The sequence below is a fragment of the Ailuropoda melanoleuca genome, chromosome 12, assembly GCF_002007445.2.
Source record: "Ailuropoda melanoleuca isolate Jingjing chromosome 12, ASM200744v2, whole genome shotgun sequence".
Classification (NCBI taxonomy): Eukaryota; Metazoa; Chordata; class Mammalia; order Carnivora; family Ursidae; genus Ailuropoda; species Ailuropoda melanoleuca.
The window spans coordinates 68,692,298-68,718,276 of NC_048229.1; the positions used below are offsets into that span (position 1 = coordinate 68,692,298).

At 43.5% G+C, this 25,979-nt stretch overlaps 1 protein-coding gene across 2 annotated transcripts; it reads left to right on the top strand.

Annotated features, from left to right (window-relative positions):
• The first annotated feature begins 193 nt into the window (after nucleotides 1–193).
• On the top strand, nucleotides 194–25,732 carry COG4 (component of oligomeric golgi complex 4). Of its 2 annotated transcripts, none has more exons than XM_002920942.4 (19): nucleotides 194–383; nucleotides 2,182–2,264; nucleotides 2,967–3,081; nucleotides 5,166–5,340; nucleotides 6,148–6,341; nucleotides 7,940–8,045; nucleotides 8,569–8,726; nucleotides 9,453–9,511; nucleotides 11,746–11,879; nucleotides 14,219–14,337; nucleotides 14,867–15,033; nucleotides 15,846–16,011; nucleotides 20,280–20,342; nucleotides 23,074–23,190; nucleotides 23,773–23,865; nucleotides 24,430–24,513; nucleotides 24,914–25,015; nucleotides 25,230–25,358; nucleotides 25,563–25,732. In XM_002920942.4, the coding sequence occupies exons 1-19, from the start codon at nucleotides 216–218 to the stop codon at nucleotides 25,695–25,697; spliced, it is 2,367 nt and encodes a 788-aa protein (XP_002920988.1). In that variant the 5' UTR covers nucleotides 194–215; the 3' UTR covers nucleotides 25,698–25,732. The 2 variants fall into 2 exon arrangements, with proteins under 2 accessions (XP_002920988.1, XP_034494775.1); XM_034638884.1 differs by having other exon boundaries at nucleotides 23,773–23,814.
• The last annotated feature ends 247 nt before the right edge of the window (nucleotides 25,733–25,979 follow it).

The following is a 25,979-nucleotide window of genomic DNA, read 5'->3' on the forward strand; positions in this document are numbered from 1 at the left end:
TTAAAAATATTTCTGTCTTTCTTCAACTACACATTGAAAATTAGTTAAACTTACCTTATGGCCGTCACTTTTCCCAGGATAATAGAAAACAAATAGATCTTTTAAAGCGTACTTAAGAAAAAAACTACCCATAGGTCCATCGGGCATTTTCTTGGGCAGCCGCAAAGACCTGGCGCGCAAACGAGGCGGGGGCCTTGCGGGGCCGGAAGCGAGAAATGGGGACCAAGATGGCGGATCTCGGTTCCCCTCAGAAGCTGTCAGGGGTTCCTCCGCCTGAGGGCATGGGAGGCGGCCGCTGCTCGGAAATCTCTACCGAGCTCATTCGCTCCCTGACCGAGCTGCAGGAGCTAGAGGCTGTATACGAACGGCTCTGCGGCGAGGAGGTGGGGGGCTAAGCCAGGGGCAGTGGGTTTAGGAGCCGTCAATCTTGGAAAATCCGGGCTGTGGGAAGTTCTCTCTCTGCCTCTGCCGAGGGAAACAAAAGAGCACTTATTGAAGAAGGAGGAGTGTAGTTGAGTGTATTTGGGGGGGACGTGACATCTCTGTTCACTTGATATGGTGTCCCTAAACTTGTTTTCCCTATCTCGGCGATCTGCTTCGCTCCCCTTGATTTGCGTGGCCCCTAATCTAAGTTTCTCCGTCAGAGCAGTTAGACTGAGCAGTATGTCAACTCGCTTGCTTCTCAAAATAAGCATAAAGGCTCTCTTGCATTGAATTAACAATTTAAAAATCATGAAACGCTTTCACCATGTTATCTCGTTTAACCAGGAAGTCATTGCAAGTAAAGCGTTTTAAGACTTATGCGGGGAATGATTTTGGGGTGTGATTTTAGTGTTTCGGTAAGTGCACAGCTTTGTAGAAGCTTGAGGTTTTAAGACAGGCATAACCGTATAATCTTGGACTAGTAACTTTCATCTCTTGGACCCCTGCATTGTGTCAGGGGCATGGACTATATTCTTTTAAGGATTCCTTGCAGCCTTCTTCATTTTCCGTGGCAACCTGATGCTGTCAATATATTTTTAAATATTATTTGGGTTCCTTACTACTCAGAAGAAAGATCCAAACTCTAATCTAAAAGTTCAGTAGCTGTTCCCTAAACCAAACTTTCAACCAAGGTTGAATACAAAAGGCAGTTTCAGTGGGAGGGAGGGGGATTATTGATATCTACGAATATTTTCAAATATTAATTTGTGCCAACTCAAGCAGTTTATGGTAACATTTTTCAGCAAGATATGCTTTATAAAATTTAGTACTCTAACAGTCCTAAGTGTGCATTCATTGAGCCAGTCAATTTTAACAGTGAAATTAAGTCCATCTTAGAGACAGAACAGTATTAGTTCTGTATTTGTATTTGATGACTGTCATGGGGAAGTTCCCCTCTGGATCCTCTGAACTATTTTTTTTTTTTTTTAATTTGACAGAGATAGAGACAGCTAGCGAGAGAGGGAACACAAGCAGGGGGAATGGGAGAGGAAGAAGCAGGCTCATAGCAGAGGAGCCTGATGTGGGGCTCGAACCCATAACGCCGGGATCGCGCCCTGAGCCGAAGGCAGACGCTTACCCACTGTGCCACCCAGGCGCCCCGCTCTGAACTATTTTAATAGAAATGTATAGTTGATATTGAGGGCTGTTAATAAACAATATTTCACATACTATGTTAAGCACTATATGTTATTTTTGTTTGGCTCTTGCAACAGCCCGATGGGATATGTATTACATGTTACAGATGAAGAAACTCAAGCATTTAAGAACGTTAACATCAGTTGCAGTAATGTAGTAAATAACTTCGCTGAGAGAATTACGTATTTATCCCTACTGGGTACTAATTGTACACTATGAAGAGACTTTTTTTAAGTGCCACTTTTTTAAGTTTCATTTGTTTAGCCATTGTATTTTAAATGCCTTCCTGCATTAGGTACTATACTAATTGTATTGAATAAAGTTTACTTCCTTCCTTTGTGGTATTCATCTGCTAGATGGAATAAAATATACAGAAGGTAACAGTCGTCATGCAATGTGATATATGCAAAAATGAAGTATTGTTTGTTAAAGTCCTAGGAGAACTCTGTGAAAGGAAAGTCATTTGAAATGGGATTCAGCCTTCAGCTAAGTGGTTGGGTTAGATAACTCTTAAGGTTCCTTCTGACCATTCTGATGACAAAATGCTTGTCTGTGTTTCAGAAAGTGGTAGAGAGAGAATTGGATGCTCTTTTGGAACAGCAAAACACCATTGAAAGTAAAATGGTCACTCTCCACCGAATGGGGTGAGTCTCCCAACTCCGCAAGAGCTATTGTAATTCCGACAAGGTCCACTGGATAAATTACTGTTTTTCCTAACTTTCTGTGATAAAATGCCACTTGACTTTGAAATGTAGAGGAGGATTATTTCAAGGTTAAGAGAACACTTAAGGGTACAGTCAAGTGGTTCTCAAAGTGTCCTTGGAAGTATCAAACTCTTTGGGAAACTTGTTGTCAATGCAAATTATGAGGCCCCACTCAAAACCTACTGAACCAGAAACTCTGGAGGTAGAGCCTAGGAATCTGACAAGCTTTTAACAAGCATACCAAATGATCCTGATTATGGTTCAAGTTTGAGAACCACTGTTTTTACAAACTCTTTGTATTTGCTAGTCATAAAAATTGCTCTTTGATTTCATCACCCTCTTTGATTGTTGGTTAGTGCATTTTATCCTCAGTGGTGGGGAGCATCTGTTCTCTGTTTCATTAGCAGTGCCTATTTAGGTGTCTGTTTAGTAGTTATAAAAAGTAATTTTTTATTTAGTATAGATATGAGTTTTCAGTAAAATACTCTTTAGGAAAAGCTGTGAGTAGAGTGAATTGAGCTAAAAGTTGTGGGGATGTACAAAGACGTAGAAGACATAGTCTCCATTTACAAAAAAAAATTTCCATCTCTTATTCCTACCTTCTGCCCCTACGGATGTGTGTGTGCTGACATGTGCCTCCAGCCCCAACCTGCAGTTGATTGAAGGGGACGCAAAGCAACTAGCTGGAATGATCACCTTTACCTGCAACCTAGCTGAGAATGTATCGAGCAAAGTCCGTCAGCTTGACTTGGCCAAGGTAATCCCATTGAACTTCTTATGTTTGAGTTAGTAGAGGGCAGTAGAGAAGCCACCACATTAGAAATTAGAGCAGCACCATTTAGTAGAAATCTAACGGAAGATAGTAAAACCCGACAGAGACGGCACAAGAAGAGAAAACTTCAGACCAATACCTCTTATTAATAAAGACATAAAAATCCTCAACAACACCAGCAAACCAAATCTAGCAACACGTAAAAAGGATTATACTATGAGCAAGTAGGATTTATCCCAGGAATGCAGGGTTGCTTTAACATCTGAAAATCAATTAATATATCCACCATATCAACAGAATAAAGGACAAAAATCAAATGATCATCTCATAAACTCAAAAAACTTGTAATAAAAGGTAACTTCCTCAACCTGATAAAGGCCATCTACAAAAAACCCACAGCTAACTTCATACTTACCAGTGAAAGGCTGGGTGCATTCCTCCTAAGATCAGGAATAAAACTAGAATATCAGCTCTTGCTTTTTTTCTTCAACATTGTACTGGAGTTTCTAGTCAGACATTCAGGCAAGAAAATGAAATAAAAATCATCCAAATTGGAAAAGAATATGAGCCAGGGGCGCCTGGGTGGTGCAGTCGTTAAGCGTCTGCCTTCAGCTCAGGGCGTGATCCTGGCATTCTGGGATCCTGCCCCACATCAGGCTCCTCCACTAGGAGCCTGCTTCTTCCTCTCCCACTCCCCCTGCTTGTGCTCCCTCTCTTGCTGGCTGTCTCTCTTTCTCTCAAATAAATAATTAAAATCTTTAAAAAAAAAAATATGAGCCATACATTTAACTTTATAGATTTTTCTAGTAGGCATTTTTATCTTTCTTTCTCTCTCTTTCTTTCTTTCTTTCTTTCTTTCTTAAAGTAGGCTCTGCACCCAACATGGGTCTTGAACTCATGACCCTGAGATCAAGAGTTGCATGCTCTACTGACTGAGCCAGTCAGGTGCCCCACTAGTAGCCATTATTTTAAAAAGTAAAACAAAGGAGGGCCTGAGTAGCTCAGTTGGTTAGGCATCTGATTTTGGCTCAGGTCATGATCCCAGGGTCCTGGGATTGAGCCCCACATTGGATTCCCTGCTCAGTGGGGAACCTGCTTCTGCCTCTCCCTCTGCCGTTCCCCTGCTTGTCCTCTCTTGCTCTCTCTGTCAAATCAATAAATAAAATCTTTTAAAAATAAAATAAAACAGAAATAGGTGAAAATAATCTTAGTAATGTATTTTGTTTAACCCATTATATCCAAAATACCATTTAAATATGTGATTACTATAAAATGGTATTAATGAGATATTTTGCCTTCTTTATTTCTGTACTAAGTCTTTGAAATCCAGTGTGTGTTTTATACATCTTAATTTGGACTAGACACATTTCAAGTGCTCAATGACCACAGATCGTTAATGACTACTATAGTGAATAGCACAGGATCTGGGCTCTTGAATAAGTCAGTCCCAGCCTTTACCCCTGTGAAATAGCATAACTCTTCCCAATCTATTTGTTGAGATTCTGCAAAATAACTTACCACAAAACACTATAGTCACACAGCCACCAAGTCACTTTACTAAGGTTTCTTTAAAAACATTCTTGCTTATTCTAGGGGTGCCTGACTGGCTCAGTGGGAGGAGCGTGCAACTCTTGATCTCAGGGTTGTGAGTTCTAGCCCCACGATGGATGTAGAGATTACTTAAATAAAACTTAAAAAAAAAGTCTTGCTTATTCTAAAAGAAAAATAGTTTCCACATGTTTCACTTATTTTATTACTTGGTTTATAAGGTCTTCTTCCCAATGGTTAAATACACTCTGATTCCATTATTAATTTAACAGCATCAGTCAAATACAAATATGGCTTTTCCCTGTTGCTGCTTCCATTAAAATGAATGATCTAGTCCCATAAATAAAATTGTATGATACCTGTCAGTGTCATCGATCATCATCAATAACAGATTTGTGAGTGGTAGTGGTTTTGGTTCAGGGCCTCTGGTTAACCGGATTCTGCCCCTAAATCTCCCTACCTTCTGAAGAGATGTTTTGAAAGAATAGGACATTGTTTCTAAGCACCAAGTCTTTTTGCAGAACCGCCTCTATCAAGCCATTCAGAGAGCTGATGATATTTTGGACCTGAAGTTCTGCATGGATGGAGTTCAGACTGCTTTGAGGAATGAAGATTATGAGCAGGCTGCGGCCCACATACATCGCTACTTATGCCTGGACAAGTCAGTCATTGAGCTCAGCCGACAGGGCAAAGAAGGTGACATCCATCCCAAACTGCTGATTTCTACGGTCGTTATAAGCATCTGTAATCTGGTTTAAGCACTTATAGTTTCTGGTTTAGTTACAAACATCTGTAATCCAAACAAGGCAAACTCAGCCAAGAAAAGGGCATCTGTTAGGCAATTTCCTTGTCTGGTACTCAACCCTACATAGGTCGTAGACCACCCTAGGACAAATGTTATTCTCATTTTATGGAAAAGGAAACTGAATCCAGATCTGCTGTTCCTCTGGCCAGTGGGTTCTTTTCACTTGATCATATCACCTCCTTACAAAATTAAATTCTTAGCCTGGCTTTCTAGGCCTTCTGTGATTTCAACCCACTCTGTCTTTCTCATCTTGTTTCATGCTATTCTACTCATCCATCCATTCATTCATTGTGCACATATATAGAGTTCTCCATATGCCAGAATATATATCACTTGCAATACTCTACAAATATTTTTTTCATCTTTTTATTTCTATTCTTTGCTCATTTCATTCCCTTTGCCTGGAATGTATGTTCTTCCTATTCAAGTATCAAAACCCTGCCCATCTTTAAAAGATGGGATATCATTTCTGGGAAGACTTTTCTAATTACTTCAACTAGAAATGTGACTTGTGGATACTTGTCTTATTACACTTATCGTACACTTCTTTTGTTACAATTATCTGTGCACAGATCTTACTTCTTTTGCTTGATTATAATTTCTGTGTATATTTTGAATGAATAATGGTGCACAAAGTGTCATAGACCTGACAGAGAACCGTGCTTTACATTAATTCTCATTTTCCTCCCATTGTGCAGGCAGCATGATTGATGCCAACCTGAAGTTGTTGCAGGAAGCTGAGCAGCGTCTCAAAACCATTGTAACAGAGAAGTTTGCCATTGCTACTAAGGAAGGGGATCTGCCCCAGGTGGAGCGCTTCTTCAAGATCTTCCCACTGCTGGGTCTGCATGAGGAGGGATTAAGCAAGTTCTCAGAATACCTTTGCAAGCAGGTATGGCCCTGATTGCTTGGTAGGATAGTGGCATGGTTCTCTGCCTGCAGATTGGGGCACTGTGTGGGTCCAGTTTCTGTGGATACTTTCTCACTTCTGGATTTAACTCCCCTTTCCTGCTCTCACTGTAGCCTAGCAGGACTGGATGCATACATTCATTCAGCACTTCACTAGGAATGGCCTGGACATCTACTGATGTACATTCATTTCTGACAGATCAAGTGAAAACATAGGAAAATTAAAATGCAAATTCTCTGACAAGTTGAATCACCCTTTCTAAGCTGTCAACCAGAAACTGGCTTCTTTTAAGAGCATTCAGAGTTAGTCGTTTTAAGACTTCATAACCAGGCTTGAGTCTCAAAATAAGCCACATTGAGATGAAAGAGGTGAGGTCACTTAAGATTAAATCCTAAAAAAGAACTAATATAACAAAATAAAAATTATTTTAAAAAATAAATAAATAAATAAAATAAATCCTGAAAAATAAACAGATTTCAGTTAAAGTCTCAGCCCCTTTCCCTTGCCCTTAGATGGAAAGAAGCAAATTGCAGCAGGCATGTGTGCAGAGGGTTATTGTTTGTAACTACATCTCAGAATGCATCCTGCCACTTCCCTCCCAAATTCTCTTTAATGGAACACTAGTCTGCATTAAGAAAAATGAGACAGTGCCGTATATGCTGACGTTTCACTCTCTGACATATGGTTAAGTTAAACAACTGTATGCAACATTTCTGCTTCAAATGACAGAAGAGGCAATAAAAATACATGTTTGTATAACCATAGGGTGTTTTTCAAAGGGTTAACAACAGTTATCTCTGGAGAAGAGACTTAGGAGACTGAGAGACATAGGTAAGAGGAAGAACTGCTTTTCACTGAATACTCCTTTATTCCTTTTGAATATTTAAGTGTGTGTGTCTTAACCATTCTAAAAAATTAATTAAAAATAAAATATAAGGGGCGCCTGGGTGGCTCAGTCGTTAAGCGTCTGCCTTTGGCTCAGGGCGTGATCCCGGGGTCCTGGGATCGAGCCCCACAGCAGACTCCTCCGCTGGGAGCCTGCTTCTTCCTCTCCCACTCCTCCTGCCTGTGTTCCCTCTCTCGCTGGGTGTCTCTCTCTGTGTCAAATAAATAAATAAAATCTATAAGGGGGAGATGCGGGTCTGGCAGTTGTTTTTTTTTTTTTTTTCAGTAGTTTGCCACCTGGGACCTAGAAGTGGCTTCTACTTTAAATCCCTTCTGCAGTACCCAGATTCCTTGTTCTGCTCAATGAAGCACCATCAGGGATAACTTGAGTTATCCTTTGAGGTGTTTATTGGAAATAGGGACTCTCCTTTGGCTAATGGCAATACATATCTTCAAAGAAAAGGAAAGCATTATTTATATCTCTGAGTTGAAGAACAGTTACCACTGTGCTCGAGTTCTTTGTCTTGTTTGAGGCCCAGACAACTCAGAGTCCCCAAGGGAGGTTCCTCTGTGCTGTCTTAAGCTTTCAAGCATCAAAGCAAACATGGAAAAAAGGAAGTCAGTGGGAGGTCTTTTTGGAAAACTGAGACTAGCCTTAGATCTGAGAACTGTCGTGGATTTTCCACTTTTTTCAGGTGGCCAGTAAAGCTGAGGAGAATCTGCTGTTGGTGCTGGGGACTGACATGAGTGATCGGAGAGCTGCAGTCATCTTTGCAGATACACTCACTCTTCTTTTTGAAGGTAAGTGTCTTTCTCCACTCGAGAGAGACTGGAATTGTTTCTACCTAACACCCACATCCTAGCTTTTCTTCTCTACCTGCCAGCCTGATGCCTTCAGTTTAATCCTGTAGCTTGCTGTGTATTGATTGATACATTGGAGAATTAACTTTCTAATTCAGTATCTAATTAGCAAAATTAGAGTCTCTCAAGTGTTTTGATCCTCCCTAGCCCTCAAGACCCAAATGCTAACAGTAAGTTTAACCCTAAAGTAAATTATTGGGAAGAGAGTGATGCTGACTTCCAAAGATGCTCCTATTAAACTATCAACATAAAGTAAATGCCTTCTGATTTACCAAGCACTGTACATATTAAACAGACAAATTTGCTTAGTGCCTCCCAGCACTGGCAAGCACCATTTGTATTCATTTTGGGAGGTGAAATAGCCTTAAAGCGTTCAGACCCCAGGTCAGTCCTGGGTAGAAGAACGCAGTTTATTTTGTGGGAAGAATTTAGAATCCAGCCCTCTCATTTTTCTCCATTCTAGGTATTGCCCGCATTGTGGAGACCCACCAACCAATAGTGGAGACCTATTATGGGCCAGGGAGACTTTATACCCTGATAAAATACCTGCAGGTGGAATGTGACAGACAAGTGGAGAAAGTGGTCGACAAGTTCATCAAGCAGAGGGACTACCACCAGCAGGTGAGCAGGGGGAGCTGCAAGTGGGTTTGGACACAGTGTGAGCCGGCAATACTGAATATAATAAATTGAGGGTGGGGTAGGGAAGGAATGAAAAGAGAAGTAGATGGAAAAATAAGTGCCAAATGCAGACTGCCTGCATCTTGCCCGTCACCAGCTTACTTTGGTTTTGAGGTGTTCTGATGATATAGTACAAGATCGAGAAAGAAGTAGAAAGGGCTTCCTGAAAGAAACACAAAACAGAAACATTAGAGCACCTCTCTATCACAGAATGTGCAACAGTGCCTTCTAGTGATACAAGAATTTTACTCCTTAAGGTCCTGTTAAGTATCAAGTCATTTGTCTCAGATTTCTCCTTAGTTCCTCAAGTGCTCACAGTAACACTTGCTTTTTCATGGATCTGATTTCTCCTTTCCTTTGAGTGGAGGAAGTAAGAGTAGGATTTAGAAATAGGAGTAGCCATGCAACTTTATTTCTAGAACTGTAGGAGATTAGATAGTAGTTCATTGGAACACCATTAACATCACTTTTAAGTGCAGTAATAGAGGAGAGCATTAGCATCTAAATCAAAAGTAAATCTTTGGTTCATCATCCTGATAGCCTACTTTTGGCTTTCCTGTTAAGCAAACAAAACTTAAACATTCTTTTATGCCAGAAGTTTGGAGGGACCAGCAAGAGGAAGAGAAAGAGGGTGGGGAAGAACATTCTCATTTCTTTGGTATATTGCAGTTCCGTCACGTCCAGAACAGCTTGATGAGAAATTCTACAACAGAAAAAATAGAACCAAGGTAATAATCCTCTTTTCTTTAGCCCATAGAAGTTTGAATTGGTAATCGTGTATCATTCAGAGACTGCTCTATTACAATGTGGTCTGTGTTTTAGAAATATTTTATCTATGACTCAAGTCATAGTTTAGTGTTTTCTAATAAAAATATGCTTGTTAAAAGAAAATTCAAACATTATTAGGGGCGCCTGGGTGGCTCAGTTGTTAAGCATCTGCCTTCGGCTCAGGGCGTGATCCCGGCGTTCTGGGATCCAGCCCCACATCAGGCTCCTCTGCTCGGAGCCTGCTTCTTCCTCTCCCCCTCCCCCTGCATGTGTTCCCTCTCTCACTGGCTGTTTCTCTCTCAAATAAATAAATAAATAAAATCTTTAAAAAAAAATTCAAACATTATAAAAATGCATTCATTTAATCAGTAAATTTTTACTGAGTACCCTTTGGGTCAAACACTGGTCTTCGGTGCTGGGGATGTGGCAGCAAGCAAAGTAAGCAAACCTGACATAATTCTTTCCCTGTGGCATCTGTAGTCTATAAAGTAGATAATAATAATAGCTAACATATACATAGTGTTTACTGTGTGTCATACGTTGTTTTAAGCACTTAAATATTTATTCAGGAATTTCTCAGCCTCTGTACTATTGTCATTTTGGCTCGATAATTCTTTGTTAGGGAGGACCGTGCTGTGCATTGTAAGATGTTTAGTAGTAGCATTCTTGGCCTCCACCCACTAGATGCCGGTAGCATGATGTCACCAGACACTGCCAAGTGTCTTGGGGGTGGAGGGTGGGGTGTAAAATCACCTTCGGTTGAGGGTCACTGATTTAATACAGAAAGATTTTTTTACAGAGGAGGAGACTGAAGCGGTTAAGTGACTGGCCGGAGGTCATAGAGCTAGAAGATCACAGAGCCAGGAATAGAATCCAAGCAGTCAGACTCTAGAGTTCATATTATTAATCATTATGATATACTAAGTGTAGGGTGCAGGAGAGCATGTAATAAAGGGATGTAATCTAAGCTGATAAAGTTCAAGGAATAATCTCTGTGGAAATGACCTTAGGTATGAGACATTAAGAGTAACTAGAAATGGGGCGCCTGGGTGGCTCAGTCAGTTAAGCATCTGCCTTTGGCTCAGGTCATGATCTCAGGGTCTTGGGATCAAGCCCTGCAACGGTCTCCCAGCTAAGCGGGGAGTCTGCTTCTCCCCCTGCCTCTGCCTCTCCCTTCTTGTGTTCGCTTGCATGTGCTCTCTCTATCAAATAAACAAAATCTTAAAAAAAAAAAAAAAACGGTAACTAGAAATAAGAGGTGAAGAGTTTTCCAGGTAGAGCAGGGAAAACATGTGCAAAGTCACTGTGTATTTGAAAAACTGAAAGAAGAGCAGTATAGTTGAGTACATAATTGGGGAGAGCCTGGTAAGAGGTGAATCCAGAGAGGTCGTTAGAGTCAGGCCACTCAGGGTCCTATATCGTAAGTGCTATGGAAATCATGTGATTACAGTATGACCAGATCTATGTTTTGAAAAGATCTCCTGGAGTTCAGTGTGGAAGATGAGCTAATTTGTGTGTATAATATGAGGGAGGGGTTCAACTTCATTCTTTTTATGTAGATATCAGTCATCATCCCAGCAGAGTTTGTTGAAAAGACTATTCTTATTGAATTGTCTGAACACACTTGTTAGAGATCAGCTGATCATAAATGTGAAGATTTCTGGACTCTAAACTAATCTATATGCCTGTCCTTATGCCAGTACCACACTGTCTTCGTTGCTGTAGCCTTATAGTAAGTTTTCAAATTGGGAAGTATGAGTCCTTCAGCTTTGTTATTTTTTCAAGATTGTTTTGGCTCTTCATCTGGGTAGATGAACAGGTGTGGGACACGGTTTAATGGTGTATCCTAAAATCCCACCACAGCTAAATAAGAGGTTGGAGAGGTGTGGTTCCTTTCATGTGAGGCATAGATAATTTTAACTCAAACCACTAACAAAAATGCACCTCCCAGTCTCTTATTTAGCCCTGACATATTTTAGCAGGTGAATGGTTCAGGTGAAACAGGTAAGTGGAATATGTGGTTGACACCTGTCTCTGAGTATAATCGGGCTAGCAGAGCCAGGATGACCATCTGGCAGAGCTGACCCTTCTGGGCCCAGTGGGAGAGGGAATTTGGGATTCCGTTTGCCCTGTAGCTCGTATATCTGGGAATCCAGCGTCCTCCTGCTTATTCCTTCTGCTCCATGTATCTCAGGGAACTGGACCCTATTCTGACCGAGGTCACCCTCATGAATGCCCGCAGTGAGCTGTACTTACGGTTCCTCAGGAAGAGGATCAGCTCTGATTTTGAGGTGGGGGACTCCATGGCCTCAGAAGAAGTAAAGCAAGGTAAAAGGCATTTCCCATATTTTCTGGGAGGGCTAGGACAGAGTTGGCACTGTTTTCAATAGTTAAGCCACAGATCTCTTAACAAGGAAGTAACTAGGGCTTCTTAGCCTCTGTGGTCTGTGGGCAAACTGACTCCCAAAAGGAAAGATAGACTTACTGAATATTAGAATTGGACCGGATCTTTGAATCTATTTAGTCATTTTACAGGTGAGAAAAGCAAATGCCCAGAATGGTTAAATTATTTTCGTTTCATCTTTTATCCACACCGTGTTTCCTCACCAGCTCTGATTTAGGAATTAGCGTTTAATTTAAATAGGTGATATGGGGCACCTGGCTGGCTCAGTCGGTGGAGCATATGACTCTTGATCTTGGGATTGTGAGTTTGAGCCCTACATTGGGTGTAGAGATTACTTAAAAATAAAATCTTTAAAAATAATAATAATAAATGAATGAATGAATTAATTAAATGGGTGATTTGCACACATGATGTATAGATAGAGCAAAAAGATATACTTAATTCCATAAGGGAACTTTTGGGAGTGATAGGAATATTCTAAAACTGGATTGTGGCTATTGTTAAAACTCTATAAAGTTACTTTAAAAAAAACACACATTGAAATGTCCACATACAAGGTGTGAATTCTATGTTATCTAACACTTCAGGGGCACCTGGGTGGCTCAGTTAGGCATCTGCCTTCAGCTTAGGTCATGATCCCAGAGTCCTGGGATCGAGCTGTGCATGCTCGCTCTCTTTCTCTCTCAAATAAATAAAATGTATTTTTTAAAAATCACTTCAATACAGTATTGAGCCATAATATTGAGAGAAGAGTATATAGTATAAAGAGTATATGAAAAGAGTACCTAGTGTAAAGGAAGCCTTTCACTCCCTCCCTCAGTCTCCCAGTACCCCCAGTCACAAGTTTTGAAGAGATAAATACATTAGAAAAAAATGTGTACCACAGTCCAGTTTCATTTACAGATTGGTTTTCTGGATTTTTAAGAAGACCATTTAATTCCTGCTGGTTAAGTATATGCAGGATTTTTTAACTAGAGATTTGAAACTAACCCAGCATCTGTGGCATTGTATGTGACTTGTGTCAATAATACATGGCAAGGGAATTATTTCTATCACCCAGAATGGTATTGCTTTGATTTGGTGTTTAAGGAAGGGTGTCTGCTCATTTGGAGTTTGATGCTCATTGCTATTCATAATGACTCACTGTTCAGAGCTGTGTGTCCAATACAGTAGCCACCAGCCCCATAGGACTGTCTAAATTCAGATTTAACTAAAATTAACTAAAATTAAGAATTCAGTTTTTCAGTTACATTAGCCACATTTCCAGTGCTCAATAGTGGCTACCATATTAGACAACAGAGATATAGAACATTTTAATCATCACAGAAAATTCTTTTGGACAACACCAGTTTAGTGTACCTGATATATTTCAGTCTTTGCCCTGGAAACTTAAGTATTTTAAGACTTACTAATTAATTCTAATGGGAAGGAAGTAAAAAGTTCTTTGTACAAAAACATTTACTATACGGGCACCTAGCTGGCTCAGTCAGTGAGTATGCGACTCTTGATCTCAGTGTTGTGAGTTCAAGCCCCGTGTTGAGTTACAGAGATTACTTAAAGATAAAATCTTTTAAAAATTACCATAATCTCCAATTACTGTGGTTTCCAGTTATCTCTAAAAAGGACAAAACATTTGGAAATAACCCAGGTGTCTAAAGATAGAGTTATGGACTATCTACCTGATAAAATATCACACAGCCATTAAAAATAAGTAAGCTAAGAAAAAAGAAGCTGTGTAGAAATGTTGAAAATATTTATGATATAATCTTTTTCTGTTCTTTTTTTTTAAATTTTGTATTTGAGTATAGTTGATCTACAATGTTAACGTTAGTTTCCAGCATATATGATATACTTTTTAAAAATAGTTATTTATTTATTTTAAAGAGAGAGGGAAGGAGAGAAAGCGCATGTGCATGCAAGTGGGAGGGGCAGAGGGAGAGGGAGAGAGAATCCTCAAGCCGACTCCCCCCAGCCCGAGCACAGAGCCCTATGCAGGACTCGCTCTCACGACCCTGAGATCATAACCTGAGCCAAAATCAAGAGTCAAAGACTTAACCTACTGAGCTACTCAGGTGCCCCAAGGCTTTATAGGATATAATTTTTTAAAGCAGAATACAAAATTGTGTCTGTGCTATGATTATAACCATGTAAATGATGTACAGATTGGGAACAGAGACTAGAAAGGAACTTGGGAAAATGAAAACAGTTGAATTTTTTTTCCCTTGGAGAGAAAGTGAGTATCTCTTTCCTGGCTGCCCTCTAGAGCACCAGAAGTGCCTGGACAAGCTCCTCAATAACTGCCTGTTGAGCTGCACCATGCAGGAACTAATTGGCTTCTACATCACCATGGAGGAATACTTCATGAGGGAGACTGTCAACAAGGTATGACAGAGGACACACCCTTGAAAAGAAGCCAGGCTAAAGGAGACGGCCAAGGCATGTCACATTTCTTGGCCTGCTTTGAGAATGTCCTTGCATGCAGACTGACTGGTACCCTTTATATGATTAAAGGGCATTTTTGGAGTTGTCATGCTCTCCAAAGACCCAGCTAGGATGTCTTTCCCAAGAATCACAAAAGAACACCTCAGCTTCTCAGGAACCCTACTTGTTCCCTGCCTCCCTGGAGGTATGTTGGTGAGGAGCCTCAGGAAGAAGGGCCTCTCCTAATGTCTTAGGTCCTGGGTAACAGATGTCCCCAGGTCAAAGACCCTAAATACTTAATGTCCTAACATAGTCATCAGTAAGGAAATGAGCTGTTTTGGCAAGGAGAATCCACACTACGCTGTGACCAAAGCCATGTTGGGAGAAACAAGGACAAGCTCAAAGGGGAGCAGAACCAGAGCCTAGAACCATCCAGAACATTGGCATGCAGAACTAGGAGCCCTCACTGGCTGCTTTGCCTTTTGGTTAGGCTGTGGCTCTGGACACCTATGAGAAAGGCCAGTTGACGTCCAGCATGGTGGATGATGTCTTCTACATTGTTAAGAAGTGCGTTGGGCGGGCTCTATCTAGCTCCAGCATCGACTGTCTCTGTGCCATGATCAACCTTGCTACCACAGAGCTGGAGTCTGACTTCAGGTAGGGTTGACTCTCTTTCTACTTTATAGGAAACAAAAAGGTCCTAGTTGTGATTGATTCCTGAGGCCCCTGTTGCTTCCTTTTTTCCCATATGATTCTAGTTCAGTGCTATATAGGATATAAGTTCCTATCCATGGTACAACATCCTTGGGTCCAGGCAGCTGTACAGCAGCCAGATATCTTATAGGCCAAATCTGTGTTCCCTGGACTGGATTGGAGGGGTTACTGGCTCTCAGGGCTAGGAAAGAGAAAAGGCAGCTCAGTTGAAGGTAGTAGTTATAATACAGCGATCATAGTTACCATTGCTACAGACCAGCACTATACTAATTTCCTGCTCTCTTCCAGTCCTGATAACAACCCTATGATGGAGGAACCACTAGCTGTCTTATAGATGAGGAAACTAGGGCTCAGGGAAATCATATACCTCATAAATGGTGGAATATGGAATAGAACCCAGAACTGACTCCCAAAACCTATTCTCTCACCACTTACATGGTACGGCCTTTCACTAAGCTGTATGCCTCCTCTTGAGTTTGTTGGAGCTCATTGGCGAAAACTGAAATCCTCATAGGGAGTAAAGAACTGGCCAATCTTCTCTATATGTTCTTGTCATATCAGTGCCCTTGAAGGGGTGTTGGTTTTTCTCATAACCTGGATGCTCCAATTCTCTGACAGTGGTCTCAAGGATTGGTTATTCCCCCAAAAGAGCAGCCCATGCTGCTGGGTTAGGGTTGTGGGCCCTCTGGTCCTGCTGTCCCGGAAGCCAGGTTGAGTGCTGTCAATCTCCATATGCCATTCTGCCCCTCCCCCAGGGATGTTCTGTGTAACAAGCTGCGGATGGGCTTCCCGGCCACCACCTTACAGGACATCCAGCGTGGGGTGACAAGTGCCGTGAACATCATGCACAGCAGCCTCCAGCAAGGCAAATTTGACACAAAAGGCATTGAGAGCACTGACGAGGCAAAGCTGTCCTTCCTGGTAGGTAGCCCCATAGGTTGGGAGCTGGTCCATTTATTTCAAGAGGTTAAATTATGACCTCGAAGCCACAGTATAATTAGCTTTCAACTAGAGACTTTTCATCCAGTGTCTCTATAGAAGGAAAACTCCTCCTTTAAGAAAACCTCCTCCTAGGGGCGCCTGGGTGGCACAGCGGTTGGGCGTCTGCCTTCGGCTCACGGCGTGGTCCCGGCGTTATGGGATCGAGCCCCACATCAGGCTCTTCCTCTATGAGCCTGCTTCTTCCTCTCCCACTCCCCCTGCTTGTGTTCTCTCTCGCTGGCTGTCTCTATCTCTGTCGAATAAATAAATTAAAAAATCTTTAAAAAAAAAAAAAAAAGAAAAGAAAACCTCCTCCTAGAAGGTTCTGAAACCAGTTCTTATCCAGGGACCTATTTCTGACCAACCCAATCCAGCACATCAGTGTTCCCTGCCTGGAAGCCTGGGCACCTCCGCTCTCCTGAGTGCTCATTCCCAAGAGCATGATGAAGCTGTTCGGGGGCTCCACTGAGTATCAAGCTTGGCTTGCATCTGCCACAGAACCAACTAATATCTGTGCCAGGCCTCTAGACCACTTCTCTGAGGGCAGTCCCATAACATGGGGGGTACTGATCCTTTAGGCCTAGCAGGGCTGTTTTCCTAGGCTGTTTTCTTAGGCTTTCAACTTCCTCAGAAAGATGACCTTTTTAAAAGCCCTTGCCAGAATGACAGACAGGATGAAGCAGTGAGTCGTATCAGTTGTATGACAGCTGGGAAGGGAGAAGCATGGAAGGATGAAAGGATTTATACAAGGTTAACAGCCAGTTTGTGATGAGCAAGAGAATACAGATGAGTTCTGAGCCTGTGATCAGCCCTTTCTGGCATGTGCTGTGTTGGCATGAGTGGTAACAGTGCTGTCAGAGGTCGTTCTGCTCCCCCACACACACGCACACAGTGGCTAGGCTCTGAAGATTCTTGGTTCCTGGGGTTCAGAGCCTGAAGGAAACATTAAATAGCAGAACTCTTCATCTGTAGCCTACAAATGGGAGCCTCTGAATACCCTGGGGTTAGATGCCAAATCTATACTTTTTTTTTTTTTTTCTGGAAGCAGGGTCCTTGGATTTTATCAACTTCTTAAAGGTATCTATTATAACCCCCAAAAGAGTTAAGAGCTGTTGTTTTCAGAGACAAATATAAACATACTAATATCTACCCACCTGTGTTAGTTAACCCACAGTAACTCGTCCTCAGACAGACTCAGTATGCAGGCTTTTTAGGCATCCGCACTCTCTTCCCGTCACTGAAAATATTTTCCCTGAGCATGGGTTCTAGTGATTTGGGACGTCCTGATTGTTTTTAAGAAAGAGGATCAGGGGCGCCTGGGTGGCACAGCGGTTAAGCGTCTGCCTTCGGCTCAGGGCGTGATCCCGGCATTGTGGGATCGAGCCCCACATCAGGCTCTTCCGCTATGAGCCTGCTTCTTCCTCTCCCACTCCCCCTGCTTGTGTTCCCTCTCTCCCTCTCTCCCTGGCTGTCTCTATCTCTGTCGAATAAATAAATAAAATCTTTAAAAAAAAAAAAAAAAAAAAAAAAAAAAAAAAAAAAAAGAAAGAGGATCAACTCCAAGAAGTTTCTGAAATCCTACACCTTTGGAGAACTTTGCCAAAATGTCTGGCAGCCAGTTTCATATGATCATGAACTGACTTAAATTTTTCATTTTGTTTGCATTCTGTTATTTCATTTTCTATAGAACTTACTTTTATCCTTTCATTTCTCTGCTCAGAAACGACTCCTAGCTACCAACCAGCTCAAAGCTCTACATCTCTGCTTGGTGGTTTGTTGACAGCCTTTGGAGTCTCACCCATCCCGCCACTCTAGTGCTATTTTCCTCCCCTTGGCCCCACAAGTCCCCATTACACTGGCTGCCACACAGACAGCTTCATTGTTTGAGGGCCCAGAAGATAAGGCCAACAAGAAAGGTGATGCTAAATGCTTGATGACAGGTTTCTAGTTTTCCCAACGCCAAGTACTTAAAATGTCATCAGTCCCACCGCAGCACCTATTTCTTATGTCACCTTGATTCATTTGGCTGTCAAGATGAATTCCCCAATGGTGCTGACATACCAGTCGCCATGAGCCGGGAATAAGCCCAGTGAATCCATGCTTACAAGGACTGTCAGTGAAAGAAAACTTTGAAATCAATACCTTTTGAACTCAAATCCATTTTCCCCTTGTGATAGATTTTTCTTATGCCCTTAAATGCCTTGGAAACATTTAAGTTGTGAGCTTCATCCTTGAGCTGTCATGACAGTGCACTTGTTTCTCTGCAAGCCGGTGATGTTAGCAGCCTTGTGTGTGGCATGCTAACAAAAGGCTTTAAGTCTTACCCATCCCCCATGAAAGCGGCCTTAGCAGCACTGCCAGCAGCTTGATCTTTCAGTATTGGCTGTAGGACAGTGATGAGGGAAGCACTCTTGGGGACACAAGGGGGTCATCCTAATCTCAATCCCTGGTGTTCTAGGATCCTTTTACCCCCAAATCCTGAAGCTCCTAACTCATCTCTTGAAAATTGGCTCCTCTCTACCTCACCCCTGCCTTCATGATTATGCCACCAGCACACCAGTTCAGAGACAGAATGATCCTCTCAAACTCTATTTTCACCCCCTCACGGCCTCTAGATTAGATTCCCAAACCACAGCTGTGCTCATGGGAGCATTCACCTGGTAGGTAGTAATCCTCAGTGCCATCCCCATTGTCCAGAGGAGATTGGCTCCCAAGTTCTAGTCTGACTTCACTCACCTCTGCAGCTTTACCTCTTGCCATCTCCTGCACATATCCATGCACTGACTCTGCTGATCCCCAAATACCTTTTGGGGTTTCCTGCCACTCTGCAACTGTTTATGCTATCCCTTCTGCAGAATACACTCATTGACTCATTCATTCAACAAATGCTTACTGAGACACTTCTGTGTATCAGGCACTGTTCTAGGCTCTGGAACTGCACTGCCTGATGTAGTAGCCAGTAGATAGGCAGAGGTAGCTATTTAAATTTAACCAAAAATCCAGTTCCTGAGTTGTACTAGCCACATTTCAAATGTTCATTAGCCTCATGTACAGATGTACTAGACAGTTAAGATTTAGAACATTTCTATCAAGAAAGTTCTGTTGGGCAGTGTTCTACTAGAGATATAGCTCTGAAGAAAACAGAATAGCTCCCTGCCTTAATGGAGCTCTCGTTCTGGCAGGAAAGGCAAACAAGAAGCAAACAAAATAATACTGGGTAATCCTAAATACCATTAAGAAAATATTGAAGGGGACAGACAGTGCACTAGAGAAAGGCTGATATGGGCGGAGAAATGTACTCACCCTCATCTGTCAGAATTACTGCAGCCTTTCTGAGCTGAATTAAGTTCATCTCAGTTACCAACTCTGCCTTGGAACTTTCCTGAATGCCTTAGGCCAAAATGTTTCTTTCTTCTAAATGGCCATGGCAGTTTGTGCCTTAATCATCACTTTTGCTACATGCTGCTTTTTATGATTGGTATTTCTGCATCGAGCTTATAAGGCAATAAAGTTATGAAAGAAGGAGCTCTTGGCCAAGAGTAGGGAGACCTAATTTCAATTCCTGGCTCTAGCCCTGTGGCTTGTCACTAACTTTCTGTCCTCTCACCCTGCTTTATTCTGCATTGTGTTTATCATTACCTGATATTTCTTATCTGACTTGCCTTCTGGAATGTGAACTCTATGAGAGGGTAGATTTCAGGAAGCATTTCTTTTTTTATTCTTTCTTTCTTTTTTTTTTTTTGCAGGGGAGGGGCTTAGGGAGAAGCAGATTCCCCACAGCCAGGAGCCAGACACGGGGCTTGATCCCAGGACCCTAGGATCATGACCTGAGCCAAAGGCAGACGCTTAACCAGCTGAGCCACCCAGGTGCCCCAGAAAGCATTTCTTAAAATGAATGTCAGCCTTTGCCTTACTGACTTCTCCCAGACCTGTATGCCTAAACATGGAACAAAAAGACTGAAACCTTGGGTCACTACCGCTGAGGTCAGATGGCTTTGCTGCCTTAGTGTCAGGCACAGGAGAAAGGGCAAGACTGGTTCAACATTCTGCCCCACCTGAGACCTGAGCAGCCTTCCGCATGACATTGCTCTGTGTGTTCCTTAGCCCTCCTCTGAACCTCAGGAGTACAGGTGTCAGCCAGTCTGGCGCTGGAGTGGGTACAGACACCAGTGAGCAGGAAGTCACATTCTTCTGTCCTCATCTCCCAGGTGACCCTGAACAACGTGGAAGTGTGCAGTGAGAACATCTCCACGCTGAAGAAGACGCTGGAGGTATGGAGAAAATGGCCTATCAGTTTTCAGCAGCTGCAGCCTCTCTGGGCCTGCTGGTGGGGGGAGTCCTGTGCATTGGTTCTGGTGGGGACTGTGCATTCCCTGTCGAGCTAGTCTTCCTTCAGAGCACTTGAGGGGATTCACTTGAGATCAACCTACAAGTTGGGAGATCAGAATTATAATTAGTGCTTCCAGCACATACTTGGTCTGTGACCTCAGGCAAGTCCCTTAACTCCCTGAGCCTCAGCACTCTCATCTACAAAACAGATCTCCTTCCTGGCCTCATTTAGGTTTATTGGGGGGCCTAATTAAAAAGGGGTTGAAATGGGAAAAAAAAAAGAAAAATAAATAAATAAAAAGGAGCTGAAAGCACTTTAAAAAATGAGAAAGTCCTCTAAAAATGTTAGGAAATTAAGATGAAATAGGGTTTACCAAACCCTGTACAAAGCTATTGCTATTACCATTTCTTTAAAGGAAGGCTACACAGTGTGGTAGAAATTGCTTGGGCTTGAAAGTCAGGTCCCCCTGAGTTCATATCTCTGCTCGACCACTGACCAGTTGTGTGGTATGAAGCAAGTTCTCTAACCTCCTGGAGCCTCAGTGTCCTCATATATAAATAGGGAGAATGATCTCTGCCTTGCAGAGTTAATGAAAATTAAATGTGATAATATAAAATACCCAGTATGCGAGAGGCATGCAGGGGTAGTTAATAATTGTACTAATAGTTAGTATAACTAATAGTTACGTAACAGCACGAAGCAGTCATTTTGCTAAGTATTAGAAAATGAAGGGCCCAACTCTCTCCACTCTGGGAGAGGAGGGAAGCCAGAGCCCTGCCACCCCAGCAGACACTTACTCCGAGGAGGATATGTCACTGCAGAGACAAAAGGCTCAGCGCACAGGCTGATGATAAGTGTTGGCTTTAGCACGAGGCAGACTGGGGTGGGCCAGGAGCCGGCATGGGGGGGTGGGGGAGCCGAGGTCCTTGTAACTGATGCGATTCCTGAAGGAGGCTCAGGAAGAGCAGCCAGGTGGGAGATTCAGATTAGGAATTTACCCCCAAAAGGCCTTAAAATAGAATAAAGTAAGAGTGATATTTACGAAGTACCAAAAGCATAGTGTCTGTCACACAGTATGTGCTCAACAAGGTACCTGTCATCATTATTGAGTCACAGCACCGTAGATTGTATTTCTGACTTTGTCCTTAACATTAGAATATTGAGGGGCGCCTGGGTGGCTCAGTCAGTTAAGCAGCTGCCTTTGGCTCAGGTCATGATCCCAGGGTCCTGGGATCGGGCCCCACGTTGGGCCCACGTTGGGCTCCCTGCTCAGCAGAGAGCCTGCTACTCCCTCTCCCTCTCCCTCTGCCTGCCACTCTGCCTACTTGTGCTATCTCTCTGTCAAATAAATAAATAAAATCTTAAAAAAAAATTAGAATATTGAATTTGGAAGGAATATTTTGGAAAATGTTAGAAATTCAGAACTGAGCCAGTAGAATTAGCCAAGTGAAAGAAAAGGATAGCAAAGAGCTGAAAAAACCATGCCCATAAATCTCACCCACCTTAGATTTGCATTTCACGTGTATTCTTTCTGAATCACACCAGCAAACCTTTGAGATCGGTCAGGTGATATGATGAGGTTAAAAGGCTAGGTAAAGATCGTGCGTATTGGAGCTGCTATGGAACTGAGGGCTTCTGCCTGTTGGATCAGTCCCCTTGCAGCTCTTCCATACTGCTGCTTCTGCGGTAGCCAAAACAGCACAGGCTTCTAAGCAGCTCCTGGCAAACCAAAACATGGTGAGTTTCAAACAGCTCCACTTGTGATGTTCTCTATACCTCAGCTATAGTGTGGAGGTTAGTAACAGGCACTCTGGAGCCAGAATCCCAGCTGTACAACTTAACTTCTGGGTGGTGTTAGACAAATTATTAACTTCTCTGTGCCTTAGTTTCCTCATCTGTACAAAGGGATAATAACAGTACTTAACTTCATTAAGATAGATATTTTAATTAATAAAAGTTAAATGCTTTAAACAGGGCCTGGCATACAGTAAGCACTTAAAACTTAGCTGTGATCATGACGATCTCCCTTGGGCAGCCAAAGCAAATTGTTTTATTATTTTTTTTATAAAGATTTATTTATCAGGGCACCTTGGTGTCAAGAGTCAGACGCTCAAATGACTGAGTCACCCACGCGCCCCAGGACCAAATTATTTAGAAAACAGAAAGTATAACAATAAAAGCTAGTGTCTACTACTTGCCAGGAACTGCACTAGGCACTTTGTGCATCATCTCCTCCGACTCTCCCAGCTACCATGGGAACAGGAATTTGTGTTCCCATTTTATAAACAGCGTATCTGAAGCTCAGAAACTTTAAATCACTTGACCAAGTTCACTCAGCCAATATGTAACTAAACCAGGATCTGAAGCTAGGAATTTCTGACTCTAAAGGTATGAAAAAACTTCCAGTTTTTATGTTTCTTATTCACACCCCCTGATACCAATGCTCTCATCTTACAAAGGGAGAAATGGGAGCCAAGTGGCTAGCCGCTGGGATAGTTTCCAAGTTTTCTGAAACCTATCGAGGACTCTTGCCTAGGATGGACTATAGCTGTTCCCAGAGAAAGCTGGAGTTGGAGAAATGGATGGTTACACATGGGCATCCTCCCTATCCTCCCTGCACCCGTACAGCCCAGCCATGCTTGGAAGCCTGATAATTGGGTACTCTCCCCTAGAGTGACTGCACCAAGTTGTTCAGCCAGGGCATTGGAGGGGAGCAGGCCCAGGCCAAGTTTGACAGCTGCCTTTCTGACTTGGCTGCCGTGTCCAACAAATTCCGAGACCTCTTGCAGGTAAGCCCCAAGATTAGTTACTGACTGAATCCTGTGCCTGTGTGTTGCTCTGAGAATACGGTTACTGGTTTATTACGGGATCAATATACATAAAGAAACAAGGAGAAATGAGGGACTAGCATACAAGACACTGAACTCATGTGAGTCCCTTGAAGATTAAAGGTTTTTCAGCAGTTATCATGCTGACAAGCCAGCATTTTGGTCCTTTTGAGGCTCCACTTGGCCCCCAGTGCCAAGAGCCCAGAAAGATGCTCAGAGGAAATGGAACCACATGGTTACTCAGACCTGCTGCTTGGCCTCAGCCAAAGGTGCTGCCTGCTATCAGGCACTCAGCAATCTCTTCTTTTGAGTTTGCCAAACCAACCCATAGCCTGGACCTGAATTGGCAAAGATCTGGAAAGGAATGGGTTGTTTCTGACCTCTTCTATTAGCATTTTCTGGTAGACTTTGGACAGGCCCACAGGAAAGCCTGAGAACTGGAAGAGTGCCCTGGCAGTCACGGGATGGATGGAGCAGAAGAAAGGAGGGGCGAGGTACATGCGTCTTGTGTGTCTGATGTGTCTCTGCCTTGTCCTTCCACAGGAAGGGCTGACAGAGCTGAACAGCACTGCCATCAAGCCGCAGGTGCAGCCTTGGATCAACACCTTCTTATCTGTCTCCCATAACATCGAGGAGGTCAGCCTGACCATAGGCAGCCATCAGGCCCAGGATTACTCCTCATTCTCCCAACCCCCCAGCTGGAGGGCAGTGGAGCTGTCTGAACAGACCAGCTTCTCTTGCCCACTTCCCTCACCCTGGAAGACTAGGTTCTTCACAGGAAACAGGCTGTTCCTTCAGACAGAAGGCTCTGAAAGACACCTGTAGGGGGTTTGCCATGACCTGACACATCTTTTATTGAGGCTTTTTGCCCCACCTCTCAGACTTGGGAGCTTTTTTTTCTAGCCTAATGATTTCATTCCTGCAGAACACGAGATGCAAAAGGAAATAAAATGCCAGGAGCTTTACCATATTGTGTGAGCCACTGCTGCAGCCCAGGGCCATTTCCTGATCGGAAGTGTGATATAAAAGCAGCAGTAGCATATGCCAGCTTGGATGTCCAAGCTGCATTTAAGCTGGATGAGTCAGAAGCTAGAGATGAAAGGCCTCTTCCTCTGTTTTCTTAGAGGGGTTAAAATGGGGTAGGGTGAATGGTACTTTCTGGAGAGATCCCCAGTGACCCAGCTTGTTTCCTAACAATAGGAAGAATTCAACGACTATGAGGCCAATGACCCTTGGGTACAACAGTTCATCCTTAACCTGGAGCAACAAATGGCGGAGTTCAAGGTGAGCAGGGGCTTAGAGACCAGGTTATGGAATTACCCACCTACTGGGGAACCCCAAAAACTTCAGGCCCTGGGGCACCTGGGTGACGCAGTTGTTGAGTGTCTGCCTTCGGCTCAGGGCGTGATCCCGGCGTTCTGGGATCGAGTCCCACATCGGGCTCCTCCACTGGGAGCCTGCTTCTTCCTTCTCTCACTCCCCTGCTGTGTTCCCTCTCTCACTGGCTGTCTCTCACATAAATGAATAAAAAAATCTTTAAAAAAAAAAAAAAAAAACTTCAGGCCCTAGCCTGTAGACATACTCCCCGATGGCCTCCTATAACTGTGCCTAACTCCCGAAGATTCCTGTTGGAGGCAGAGGGGCTTAGGTAGGACTCCCACTAATGTCTAGCCTCTTTGTGCAGGCCAGCCTGTCCCCAGTCATCTATGATAGCCTGACCGGCCTCATGACCAGCCTTGTTGCAGTTGAGTTGGAGAGAGTGGTGCTGAAATCCACCTTTAACCGGGTAAGGCCCAGGGAGTACAGGTCCACAGCTCTGTTGTTTTTCCTCTGAGGAAGACAAGTCCTGCCATCCTAGGACTTGCATCCCCTCAGTCTGCTACCCGCAGGCCATGCATATCTAGCCCCATTCCCACCCTGACACCTGAGGCCTCGGAGCTGACTGAGGCACCGCACGAGGGCCAGGCCCTGAACACTGACTGAGCTCGTGCTCCTTGCAGCTGGGCGGTCTGCAGTTTGATAAGGAGCTGAGGTCACTCATCGCCTACCTTACCACAGTGACCACCTGGACCATCCGAGACAAGTTTGCCCGGCTCTCCCAGATGGCCACAATCCTCAATCTGGAGCGGGTATGTGTGGCTCCCTTGACCTGGCGAGGGAAAGGTGACTGGGAAGAGAGACAGAAACAACATTTGGATCCCTGCTTCTCCCTCAAAACCAAGTGTCCACCAGCAGCCCAGCCCTACAGAGCACCTTCTTCCTGGGCACCACCCCTGCTCCGCCTCTCTCATGATAGCCTCTCGTTGCTGACTTGCCAGTGTTCTTCCCTACAGGTCACGGAGATCCTAGATTACTGGGGCGCCAACTCTGGCCCACTGACGTGGCGCCTCACCCCTGCCGAAGTACGCCAGGTGCTGGCTCTGCGCATGGACTTCCGCAGCGAGGACATCAAGAGGCTGCGCCTGTAGCTGCTGAGGGAAGCCCACCTGGCCCGTCATTCTTCAGGCCCTGTTCCCTGAGTGGCCACAGCCAATTAGCTGAGCAAGGCTGTCGGGCTTGGGGAGCTCTGACAGCTCCGACTGTTCCACTGCAGACAGCAGGAAATAAGGCTCAGCTCACTCTGCTGTCTGCATTCAGACCTGTCTGGGTGGTGCTTTGCAGGCAGCCTCTCCCCACCAAGAAAGGTGAGTCCCCCTGGGCTCCTAATTACATGGGAAAGCCAAGGCAGGCCAGCTTTCTGCATGAGAGGT

Excerpts from the sequence above, each read along its gene's own strand:
- COG4 (XM_002920942.4), top strand. The coding sequence starts at position 216 with ATGGGGACCAAGATGGCGGATCTCGGTTCCCCTCAGAAGCTGTCAGGG. Across the intron at positions 384-2,181 it reads AACGGCTCTGCGGCGAGGAG|AAAGTGGTAGAGAGAGAATT; the intron begins GTGGGGGGCTAA and ends TCTGTGTTTCAG. Across the intron at positions 24,514-24,913 it reads AACAAATGGCGGAGTTCAAG|GCCAGCCTGTCCCCAGTCAT; the intron begins GTGAGCAGGGGC and ends CTCTTTGTGCAG.